Source organism: Clupea harengus, chromosome 21, assembly GCF_900700415.2.
Source record: "Clupea harengus chromosome 21, Ch_v2.0.2, whole genome shotgun sequence".
Taxonomy (NCBI): Eukaryota; Metazoa; Chordata; class Actinopteri; order Clupeiformes; family Clupeidae; genus Clupea; species Clupea harengus.
This window is the reverse complement of record NC_045172.1, coordinates 675456-688629: the sequence shown is the minus strand read 5'-3', so window position 1 is coordinate 688629 and position 13174 is coordinate 675456. Positions and strand designations below refer to the sequence as shown.

General features: G+C 40.7%; 1 protein-coding gene across 2 annotated transcripts; it reads left to right on the top strand.

Moving 5' to 3' along the window:
- Nucleotides 1-808: 808 nt before the first annotated feature.
- Nucleotides 809-10127, top strand: adprhl1 (ADP-ribosylhydrolase like 1). Of its 2 annotated transcripts, XM_012823276.3 has the most exons (8): nucleotides 809-1534; nucleotides 3044-3208; nucleotides 3713-3838; nucleotides 5184-5324; nucleotides 5510-5637; nucleotides 6457-6589; nucleotides 6713-6907; nucleotides 6949-10127. In XM_012823276.3, the coding sequence occupies exons 1-7, from the start codon at nucleotides 1309-1311 to the stop codon at nucleotides 6880-6882; spliced, it is 1089 nt and encodes a 362-aa protein (XP_012678730.2). In that variant the 5' UTR covers nucleotides 809-1308; the 3' UTR covers nucleotides 6883-6907; nucleotides 6949-10127. The 2 variants fall into 2 exon arrangements, with proteins under 2 accessions (XP_012678730.2, XP_042558847.1); XM_042702913.1 differs by having other exon boundaries at nucleotides 810-1534; nucleotides 6713-10127.
- The last annotated feature ends 3047 nt before the right edge of the window (nucleotides 10128-13174 follow it).

The window sequence follows — 13174 nt, the reverse complement described above, 5'->3', positions numbered from 1 at the left end:
CATAACACTGAGGCAAAACACAAATACCACAACAATGTAACAATACAGCAAACAACATAAACACAACATAAAAGTACACACAATTATAGGGCAAAGTAAAATATATGACCATTAATAAACGCTGAAAATATGACAAATACAAGGTGGACATGCAGTACAATAATTTGAATAACAGAAGAGAGGTGGAGCTGGGGGTGGTGAAATGGAAATGACTGAAGACTGGCTTAAATGGACCGCCTTCATTCAGAGAGTGACTGGTTGAAATGACCGAAGACTGGCTTAAATGGACCACCTTCATTCAGAGAGTGACTGGTTGAAATGACCGAAGACTGGCTTAAATGGACCGCCTTCATTCAGAGAGTGGCGGTGGTTGAAATGGCTGAAGACTGGCTTAAATGGACCGCCTTCATTTAGAGAGTGACGGTGGTGCCGGTGAATCAGGGAGTAGGTATACTAGAATGGCCTGCCTGAATGCCTCATAAATATGTTCTTCTTAAAGACTAAAATCAATTATCAGGATAGCAAACTAGCAGAAATAAGTACCAGCGAGGGTATTCTTGTCCACATAAACTTTAGATTTTTAAAGACAATGATATTCTCTCAATCTTGTCACATGTAACCTACATGCTAATTTTTCATCAAACTATAGATTAGTGTAAGAAAGTGGAGATTGTCATGGAGGATAAAAAGAGGGGATCCATCATAGCCTGGGGTAAATCCAGGTTCCACTGAGAGATCACTGGTAAACTGCTCTATCAGTCAATACAAATATAGGAATAGCACTTGGCTGACCTTTGTCCGTATGAAAGTGAGAGGGTGACTGATCTTTTGTTGAAGTCAGACAGACAATTGGTAAACATTTTTGTAGAGGAGGAGTGGTGTGTGTGTGTGTGTGCATTTGGGAAAGAGAGAGCATACTTGCATCCTAATCTAACACCAGCTGACAGGCTGCTCTGCAGTCACTGATATCATGGGAATTGCCTTTTTAGGAGACACCTGATCGCAGCCTAACTCACAAAGAGCTTATAAAAAGCAGCGGGTATGCGGCGTGGGGATTGGAGGAGAGAGGAGCATTAGTGGAGAATGTGAGAGGGCTGTATGGAGAGACAAAAAAGCGAAAGGCATTGTAAAGAACGTGTGTACTTCAGAGCGTATTTCGTTGTTTTAAGTGCCTCTGCTTACTTGAAATATTAGATATCATATAGGACAACTAATCAGAGTGGGCTAACAGAAGACTGTGGACCTTTCTCAGACTAGTGCGCGAGGTCACTGCCAACCCAGGAGCTGTGAGGCTGTTTGGGGCTGGAGATGGACCCCTTCTTAGAGAGGTTCAGGGCTGGGATGGCGCTAGGTGGAGCAGGAGACGCTCTAGGATACTGGAAAGGACGCTGGGAAGGCTGCTCATCTGGAGCAAAGGTTCAGGACGAGCTTGTGGTCATCGGGGGTCTGGTGGCCCTGAAACTGGACCCTGAAAACTGGCCTCTTAGTGATGGAGCCCTGATGCTCATTACCACTGCGGAGGCACTCGTCACAGGTGAGGATTCGTCTGTATACAGGAAGACATACTTTTGGACATGGGTGAGGTCAAACCTAAATGAAACAAAACTGTACAATACAATATTAGGCCAACGTAAGGTTACTCACCTCAGAATGTTTCAAAGATGTTTTGGTGACCACTGACATGATGGAGACCCTTTTCTTCTTGTCCTCTAATTTCATTCCATATCTATATTTTGAGATCTGTACTGCTGTTTTTACTGTTATGTATGGCACATAAGCATGTACATTACACCTAAATATGCATTCTATTCAGATATTTCTTATTCACCAAGTTGTTCTGCTCTCTAAACTCAACCTCTGCAAATATGTTGTTGTCACATTGCATCTGTTTTAACACAGCTCTACATCATAACCCACCATTGGATCTCTGTTGTGTTGACACATGAACAAATGTACATCAGTGTCGCTCATCTCTTGTGATATACAATATGGGGATTAGAATAGTGACAAGACTGTTTTTTTCTGTTCATGCTCATTAGTACACTAAATACTTCCAGGCGTATTCCATTTGTCGATGTGTCTATGTAAAACCATTCCAGGGCTAGATTGAGACAATGTGATAACAGTAATGACGCTGATGGGTTGTGTTTCTTTGGTTGGTTGGGTTTAATGCTCTGTAGTGTAGTGGTGGTCTGGATGGCTTGAAGACAGAGATTAGAGATCTGATTACACTAAATCTAGCGTAATGCGGGTGGTTAATAAATGCATTGTTAAATCAGGTCACAGAATGTCAGTGGTGCCTGGTAGCAAAATAAAAAACCTACCTGGATCACATCATTCTATGAAATGGTATTGTTAAGAAACAAATGGTTATTTGGTTAGAATGTCCTTGACACAATCTAGTCCCTCCAAACAAAAAAAGCCATGCTCTATCTCACTGTTTAGGTTTACTCTTACAATGACTTATCATAAGCACATGTGGAATGTGAAATGACAGATTGCCAAGAGCGTTGTGTCTATGTCTGGACATCCATCTATATTCATCTGAACTCAGAGCTGTGAAACAATAGATGAGTAGGAGCCAAGGGGACTCTATGAGCGGATCTGCCCTAGACCACCTAATGCCTGGAAAGTGTCACTAAGTCGTCCAGGCAGAAGTTAATCATAGCTAAACTTAGCTCCGCACAGCACTCCTCATCAGAGAAGCATGCCAAACATGCAGGAGGCTGAGGAGGCTTTCACCACATGTCTCTGTGAGTGATAGTGACTGATTTGGTGTATGTCCTTGAAGTTCAAACAATGCACAATGTGTTGCCAGTTCCCACAGAGCAATACTGGATTTACACATTTTACTGTGGCCTTAATATCTAAATACCTATTTAAAAATATCAAGGACGAGTATCAGTTTAAATTGAGTCAAGATTGTTTGTTTGCATCTGAAGTAGTTCCTCAAACATCTGGTGCTACTCTGTAATGTGTGTGTGTGTGTGTGTGTGTGTGTGTGTGTGTGTGTGTGTGTGTGTGTGTGTGTCTTAAATCACAGATTATTGGTGCCTAGAGGACCTGTACCGTGAGCTGGTGAAGCAGTATGTGGAGGCCATGGTGTTGCTGCAGGGGCGGCCCCCAGACCCAAGCACCGTAGAGGGTTGTGTCAATCTGAAACCTGACAACTTCCTCCTGGCCTGGCACACCCCCTTCAATGACAAAGGTCAGAGGCCAGTGCCTTGAGGTTGGGCAAAGTATATGAGCAACATTGTTAAACGCATGACATATAACAATCAGAGAAGCTTTTCTAGAAATGCTTAGTTATATAAAAATTGAAATATATTACAGATTCAAAAGCTAAATTTACGAAGCATACAGACTTTAACAAGTCTCATTATATGACCACCTCTCGGGTTTACATTCTTAACCAAACAAGAGCTATATCATGTAATTTACCCTAGTTTAGTTTGTCCAAGAGGTACTCAATCATGCTTGTTTGTTTAGGCTGGTTCCTGGACACAAATGTAAGAAATCTTGGAAATATGAAAAAGTATGTGTGTACATGTTATGTATGTGTATATCTGTATATGTGACATGTTATGTATGTGTATATCTGTATAGGTGTATATATGTTTATGTTACATGTTATGTATGTGTATATCTGTATATGTGTATATATGTACATGTGTATATCTGTTTATGTTACATGTTATGTATGTGTCTACAGGCTCTGGTTCGGGTGCTGCCACGAAGGCCATATGCGTGGGTATGCGGTACTGGCAGCCAGAAAGACTGGACAGCCTGGTTGAAGTGAGCATAGAGACCGGTCGGATGACCCACAACCATCCCATAGGTAATGTTTTCCTAATTGCTGGTGAAGATTCAGGCTGACCTGTATGATACGTTTTGTAGGGCCATATCTGTCTTCTTTGAAAGGCGCTGTAGGCAAACATTGAGGACAATCGAGAATCCACAATGACAATCAGGCTTGATTTTATGGTAATCACATATTAAACTTTTAAATGGAGTTGATTATTATCCAGTTGTCTGTACCTTATATCTGTTATCAGTATCCCCAGATAATTAGAGTAGCCAGGCCCATTCAGTTTCTTAAATCTGTAGGTGGGCTTTCCACCTCTACGTCATTGCAAGTGTCAGCATTTTCCACCAGCCCTTCACATTCTCAACTCAGCCATAGTGGAGCCATAGTGGAGTAGCAAGCCCAGCGTACTCTGGATTGCCATTTCAAATGGACCTTAGGTTTTGTAATCTTGGAATTTAAATAGTGTTGGCTTTTAGCCTAGATTTATTTGACTTGATCTCCAGACAAAAGATTAATATTAATTAAGGAATTAATTAGGGTTTTAACCCACAAAGGGAATTAATGTAAATCCATAACTTTTAACTTCATGTTGTTTGTCATAGGAGAAATTTGAATCAACTTGAACTAGAAATGAAAATGTTGGCTGAAGTCGTATTATTAACATCATTGAGAAAATGCACACAACTGCTTACAAGAGAAATGGGTGTGATTCTGAGGAGTAATATCTGTGCATGCTTCTCTATGTATGTATTAAAACAAGATATATTTACACTATTTCTAACTCAGAAATTGTTTTATGTAGTGTTTTTGTAGACACTCAAAGCACTACAAATATATCTTCACCATTAAAGCATCCCCACACATAGCTGTAATAGCAGCCATTTCACAGCAGTATACTCATGACACAATGGTGGTTTCAAAAGGGAAAACAAGCAGACAGGGAAAAGGGCAGTTGGATCAACTGAGGTGAGTTAGATTAAGAACAATAAGGTTACAACCCTTTCTCTTTCCAAAAGGTGTCATGGGATCAAAGACCAAGAGCGCGTGGAGAGCTTTGTTACATTTTAGACGAAAAAAGATATATGTGTAGAATATATTTATAACTGTTAAACTCAAAACCAGAGAAATTTGAACCCAAACTCAAAGTTCGTGGCAGCCTCAACATTCTGCATATTGAGTTATCTTTTGACATATTCTTGACCTGCTTTTGAAAACGACCTCTGTCCCCTTTCAATCTAATTTAGAGAAACACAATAGCAACGTTTGTAAACAATATACAGGAAACAGTCTGTTGTGTACCTGTTGAAGTGAAACTCCTAGATGACTTAAATCAATGTCTAAGCTTCAGTGTAACCTGTACCCTCCTGTCCAACAGGCTTCCTGGGTGCTCTGTGTACAGCACTGTTTGCCTCCTACGCTCTACAGGGTAAGCCAGTGGCCAGCTGGGGTCGTGACCTTCTGAAGGTCATTCCTAAAGCTGAGGAATACTGCAGAAAAACCATTCGTCACATGGCAGGTAAAAGAACAAGAGAGAACAGATACATAGTTAAACATGATTACGTACTTCTACTGGGAATTCTATTCTAAACTCAAATCATTTCGACTGTAAAACAAGAGCATTGCCTCAGAGTGTGTACATGTCCGGTCATTAGCGTGTTAGCACGTCTCCCTTCATGGGTATGTATGTGTGGTTTCCCCCAGAGTACCTGGAGAAATGGTTTTACTTTGAGGCCAAGTGGCAGTTCTACCTGGAGGAAAGAGGGATTACAGAAGAAGGACAAGAGAAGCCCATCTTTCCTAAAGAATATGATGCCAGCGAGACAGACAAGGTCATACTTTTACACAAACACACACGAAAATACAAACCCAACAGCTGCTGAATTTAAGATACTGAAAGATCGTTGGATCAACACCATCCAAAAGATCATTGCGGCTGAGTGGAAAGACAAAATTAAAGATCGGCCTGTTCCGACAGATTTTCAGTGAAAACACCACTGTTATATTATATTACAACGTACCTCTATTTTAGCTCTGATGTTAGTTGGGGTTGTGTGATTTAGCAAAGAACTCGATGGAATGCCGGTCTGATGAGTAGGGTGTCGGTTTATTCTATGCAACAGACCTCAAGCACACACAACACGCTACGATGGAAAGAGAGGAGATGATTAGGAGATATGGTCCATAGTGTAGTTTCTCTTCTGTGTTGGCCGTCAAAGGCTGCGATGTCTCCTCAATGATCCTTGCTCCGTTCTCTCACCACACATAGCGGTTGGTGCCTCGATGATGTTCTTTCTCCAACACAATGTACATACAAGTTACATTTCAGTTATAGGAAGGTAGAATACACAACTTAACATAAGGGTTGTGTCTGGGGGGTCTAGTTCAAGGTGTAAGATGGGGTATGGCCGGAAGGGAACCGTATGGGATCTACCTAGATATGAAAGGTGTGAATGTCAGACAAGGAGGTCTTGCTGACCATTTGTATGTTCATGAATGCGGCATGAATGTGATACATTCTTGTGGGGGAGGAATTCTAAGGAGTTTGAATATTCTTCAAAACATACAGTATATATAGTATGAAAAAAAATGTATGGATACAAACAAATTGTATTCAATAGTTCAATAATCTCTTCCTATCAATGGCTCAGGTGTATAAACACTGGAGCTCCGAAGGACGCCCAGGGAGGCGAGGGCATGATGCTCCCATGATCGCCTATGATGCTCTCCTGGCTGCAGGCTCTGACTGGACGGAGCTCTGCAAAAGAGCGATGTTCCATGGAGGTAATGAAACATATATATGCATGAATGTGTATCAATATACACAATTATCTATCACGCAGATGAGAACACGAAGTGATCTAATGATGTTGGTATATGATGTGTGTTTGTGTGCGTCTCCTGCAGGAGAGGGCAGCGCAACTGGTCTAATAGCAGGCTGTCTACATGGGCTTTTGTATGGACTGTCAAAAGTACCTGCTGGACTGTACCAGACACTGGACAAACGTGAGCAGCTGGAAGAACTAGGACAGAAGCTCTTCCATGCAGCCGCTAAAGAGAAGTACACAGAGAAGTAGTGTTCTCTCCTCACAGCCACTGGAAGTACACAGAGAAGTAGTCTTCTCTTCTCACAGCCACTGGAAGTACACAGAGAAGTAGTGTTCTCTTCTCACAGCCACTGGAAGTACACAGAGAAGTAGTGCTCTCTCCTCACAGCCACTGGAAGTACACAGTACAGTGTTCCCTCACATCTCCCACCTTGCACTCTATTCTACGTTGCTCAATCCCATAATCCCATTTGTTTTGCTAGATTTCTGTTTGCTTAGTTGTTCAGCACTCACTCCTGCCCTTTAAGAGACACCTTTCTGGTCAGTATTGAGTTGTTCAGCACTCACTCCTGCCCTTTAAGAGACACCTTTCTGGTCAGTATTGAGTTGTTCAGCACTCACTCCTGCCCTTTAAGAAACACCTTTCTGGTCAGTATTGAGTTGTTAAGCACTCACTCCTGCCCTTTAAGAGACACCTTTATGATCAGTATGGTACGTTGGGAGGCAGACAAAATACTCAAACCTGCTTAGGTTTTATTTTTCCTTTGAGAAGTTGGTTGTTGGTTGTTGAATTTACACATGGAGATTCCACACAGTTACACCATACTCTAGCAGAAGGGGCAGAACAGCAAATACTGTAGGTAAAAGAATGGGCCTAATAGTTAACAATAGAGATATTAGTAAAAAAAATGGGCATAATAGGTAACAATAGAGATAGTAGTAAAGTATAGGTTTTTGTGGCTGTTGAAATGAACGGTCTTTACTGGCCTGTCTTGTTACAACCATCTTTGAGTGTCTACTAAATATGTAACTGATATATTTTCATTAAATTGTCCTCACATCACCAGGATGTCTTGAGAGTTAGGGGATGATTGAATGCATTATTATGTATCATCTTAACAAAATACAAAATCTCAAAGTATTTACTTTGATTCATCATTGGGTCATGTAAGGAATGCTGCAAAGTTTAGGCTGAAAAAAAAAATCCACATTTTGAAAATCTGTTTGTTATCCTCACAAGGATACTTTTATGAGTCTGTCCAATGATAATGTTTTCACTACAGTGCTCACATGCACTGATCGTTTGAAACTTTGACTTCAGAGATAAGTGATGTGACATTGCATAAACACTTGTTCTTCATAATGTGGCTCACTTTTTATGGTCTTGATCACTTCAATGTGTCTCCATGTAGATTATATACAGCTAACCTAAGGAAATATGTAAACCATATTTTGAACATTTTCCCCCATCATGTTAAATTAGTAATGGTGGAACTGTTGTCTGTCATGGTTGGGTAGGATTGATATGGCCTGGCTCTTTGGGTAGGGGCATGCTGGTGTGTGTACAGAGGTGCAAGATTTCTGAAAGTGTGCAGCAAGACCACATTACAGAGACTTAAGCAACATTTACATTTAAATGTATTCATTTAGCAGATGCTTTTATCCAAATTGATATAATTGTACAAATTGTAATACAGTGGGAGATATACATTTATATCAGGATGGGTACCTCCAGTGGACATCATGTTACCTGTGGTTGCTTTTTGTGTGGGCTAGATACACAACTAGCCAGCAAGATCAAGGTACAGTCCGTGATTCGAATCCAATACACTTTTTGTCATATTCAGTTCATTGCTGCTCACAGTCCTCTAGCTGTCAGTTCTGTGTGTGCACCTCAAAAACACTCAGGTGTTTTACATAGTCGATGGTAACAGGGGATATAAACAGAGCATTCAGACGAGGCAAAACGTCAGTTATGCCATTTCCCTAAATGTGATTGGCTTGTTATAATACAGGGCAGGACTTCCAGTAACAAAACCACTAATTCATTTCCCGTCAGTGATTTGTCTCCTCCCTTACAACGTGTCTGGCTTATACGAAAGCCAGGGTTGGCAATTGTCTAGAGAAAGAAGAGACTTCTGTGTGGAGTCTGCATGTGGCCGGTAAAAGATATCAGGAAGCATTGGGCTTAGTAAGCTGCTTTGGATGCTACATGACTAAATGTAAATGTAATACATGCTCTGCTCATTTTAACAGCAGATCGATGGGAGAGCTTTTTTCTGGGTGTGTGTGTCATGCTTTTTCTCCACTTCTATTAGGTATGACTGCTTATAAACATACACCTATACCAGTTCTTAAACATTGTTCTTCAAAGTTTATAATGAGTGTTTGAAGTTTGGTGTAATTGTTTGAGTTTTCAAAATTTAAATTGGTTGAAGAGTCTTTAAAGACTGACCCATGCATTGAAGATACCATCTAAAAACTGCTTCACTCTTTGGTGGGACAAGAACAAGAAGATTCAATAGGATGTCCACGGCTGTCCAAAGAGAGAGAGAGAGGTGAGATGGCAGGGAATAGGAGCAGTAAGAGTTTTCATATTACCAGGAAGTAGTAGGAGTAATATCTTTACTAATACTATATGGAACGTTGGCAAGAGGAGGAAGATGTGCAGTGTTGTTTTGACTGAGATCTGAGTTGTTGTTTTGACTGAGATCTGAGTTGTTGTTTTGACTGAGATCTGAGTTGTTGTTTTGACTGAGACCTGAGTTGTTGTTTTGACTGAGATCTGAGTTGTTGTTTTGACTGAGATCTGAGTTGTTGTTTTGACTGAGATCTGAGTTGATATTTTGACTGAGATCTGAGTTGTTGTTTTGACTGAGATCTGAGTTGATATTTTGACTGAGATCTGAGTTGATATTTTGACTGAGATCTGAGTTGTTGTTTTGACTGAGATGTGCAGTGTTGTTTTGACTGAGATCTGAGTTGTTGTTTTGACTGAGATCTGAGTTGATATTTTGACTGAGATCTCTAATACCCACAGAGTTCTCCTCCCTGGTTGCATTTACTCCTGCTCCAAGCATATTCTCATGTATCATGGCAGGGATAGACATTCAAGTCACTACATCTCTCCTGGAGAACCTCATAGCTCCTTGCTTAAATCCCACTTCTTTCTGACCCCACCACTTTGGATAAATGCATCTGCTAAATAAACAACCACAATTGAAAGTTATCTAACACCACAAAAGTAATAAGTAAAAAGTTCTAATATGTTCTTATATATACAGCTAGTTAGATTAGCATAGTTAAATTGGTCTGAAATAGTTTACATTGGCCCATTGCAGTGCAGATTTATTTGTTTATATTACAGGTATAACTTTTCAAGTATGCTCGATGCTTGTGCCTGGCAGGATCAAAAGTTATGCGTTACAAAAGTGTTCTACAGCATGTGATTGATTGATTTACTTTAGTTAATAAAAAACATTCATATGCTTCTAGGTTATGCTATTCTCAGACACTTTCTTCTGCACCTGCTTTGGCACATTTGCTTTTGTCCCACAATCCTGCAACTTCACAAATGATTCCAAGCCAAGCACACAATAATTCCTTCAGTTCAGATGATGTAACTTTATCTCTAAATACCCTGGCTTCTATGAGGGGTACTTCAGTGAATGATATGACATTGGTGAATATATTGTTATTCTTTTCTTGAGCAAAATGAAGCCCCCTTTTATGTCATACAGGCCCATGATGATGAGACGGGTGTGGGCAGAGATCACTGCTCCCATTGATGCCAAGTCACTGAGGCGAGTTATCCATGACAGAACGACCCACCCAGCAGTGCGTGCAGTTTTGGACATCCTTCTACAGTACTTCCTTCTGGAGTTATCCAACAGAAACCACCTCCAAAATGATATGAGGACCCGAGTGAGGCCTGAACCAAGATGCAGTGTCAAAGGTGGACCACAGGGAAGCGGTATCATTAGACATCTAACCACATTCCAGCTTCTTCGGTCCAAGTTCCTGAGGGTCACACCCAATCAAACTTTCACTCGTCAGTACAAATTAGGATCTTCCTCCTGCAGGCGGTATGGTGGCCTTGTCAAGCAAGCCTCCAGTGGTGCATTGACAAGACAAACAGTAGGGGGTTGGAGGGTGAAACACTTGTCAGCCAGTTCTGCTGCAGAGGGAAGGAGTAGCACCAACCGCATGCGGACCATGCCGCGTGAATCCAAACCACGTGTCAGGGGCTCGGTTTTAGCGACCATACAGAGATTTGAGACCATTGGTCCAGTGCACAGTGTAAATAATTGTATAACTGTCAGGAAAAACAAAGATATTGATATGAATGTCACTTTTTTAGTAGCAGGAGAACAAAAGAATGACAAAAGGCAGAGAACACATGGGAGATGTCAAGGATCAGAGAAGCCAACAACAAAGAATGTAGATAGCAAGCTTTCAGAGGAGCTATCTGATAACAACTCTACACGTGAGCTAGTGATAGGAGATGCTGCACTAAATACAGCTGTAAGTCATGAAGGTTTTAGGACGCAGGCTCCTGGAGAAGTCACTTCAAGTGAAGGTTCAGGTGAGGAAGTGAAAGAGAAACGTTTAGGTAATGGAATGCACATCTCCCCTCACACGCTTCAGCAATCACCACTTATCACACCACTTAGGCCAGATTCACATCACTGCATCAAACCGTCACCATTACTATCAAATGACTTGGAAAACAAATCTAGAGAGTTTATCGGGGAAGATGATGTAAAACACAGAATTGCAAAGTGTTTACATGAACCTAAGTCACATGACTCAAAGCCTTGCCAGGTTAACCTCGGTGAAAAAGCACAACCCCATGAGTCAACACTGACGTGCACTCAGTTACATGGGAGGAATCTCCTGACAGACTCAAAGGAACTCATAAAGGGCCAATCTGTTCATACTGAACCAGATACTTCTTTCCACACTGATACGGAATTTCTGCACCATGAACCAACATGTCAGAGTAAGGCCTCTATCTCCCAGAAGAATCTAGATGACAAACCAGACGACAGATGCCAATCAAATAAACCTCAACCTCAGTCTCTAAATGATCTAATCCCAAAACCACAGCTGTCACAGCTTGGAGGACAGAGAGTAAGTGATCAAACCAGTTCATCTCACCAAACCTTCAAATCAGAAGGCCCAGACACTGAAACTGGTCTCATCACTCCTGATGACACCACCACATCCCAGTTGTGCAGACGGCACATTATTGATCCAAAACATGATGCCTGTCATGATGACATAACATATAATGCAACGAGCCATGGGCAGCATGTATGCAACATCATGGCAGCCAATGAGGATAGAAATAAAACAAGTGGGAGGTTATCTAGAGTTACACCAATGGGAAATAAGGCATCACAAGAGAATGAGCATACAGAGACTACCCTAATCCATGTGAAAGAGAATGATCAGAAGACAGAGAATCAGACTGAACATCCTTCACAGACTGAGGAGGCTGAAGGTCACTGCCTGGTCCAGCCAGAGAGAGCCAAGTATAAGACCTTTCACTATGAGGATCTGTCTGTGGAGAAGACTTACATTCCCAGAATAATTAGATTCACTGACACATTCTAGTCCTAAATGTATTTAATGATGGTATACATATTTTAGAAGTGAAGCTACTTTTGTCCAAATCATTTGATTAAAACTAAATGAATATGCTTTAATTGAATATCTTTATGTTCAATATTTCAGGTGGACCGTGGACCTAATTTATGAAAAATCGAATCCTTATCCTTCATGCTTTATATCAGTAACACAAAAATTCTATGAAAGGGTTAGTTTGGTATGGCTGTGTATATGCGATGGTGTGTGTACCAAATGTGCAAATTTCTCTCATATTTTTCTAAGACTTGTATTCCTCAACCAAGTGGACGTGAGAAAAGCATGCTGGCATCCTGGCTGGAATATCCAGGACAGTACAGTGCTAATCATGAAAGACCCCGGAAAGGAACAACACCAATTTGCATTTCCACAAGAAAGAACCTTCTGCCAGGCATAACAGTAATCAAGCTAATGTGTAAACCAGTGCTGGGGAAGCTACTTTGAAAGCATAGCTTTGCAAGCTACCAATTACTTCACACTGGAAGACATTGAAAGACAGCAAAGCTACCCTATAAGGATAAATCTAGTATGGCTAATTAAAGCTACTTAGAAAACAGTAGTGTGTTAAAGTACTCTGTAAAAAATGATCAAATTTACAATGTACATTTGCTATGAAATTATAACAAAATTAAAAAATATTAAAAAATCATGTGCCAGGAAAAAATGCCAATCAATTGAGGTTATTGCAAAAGGTGCTCACTTGTCCACAGGTCATACATAAACCCCCAAAATAAAATAGTACAAATAATGTCAGCTTTGGTTTTGTATATAACGTCCATCAGTCAGACACCTGATTGAGTCCAAGCAAGATTACTCAGCAAGCCAGGTAACAATTTCATGCAACAACTTATCTGAACATTTGTTAAAGAATAAGAATGATCAATTTTGCACA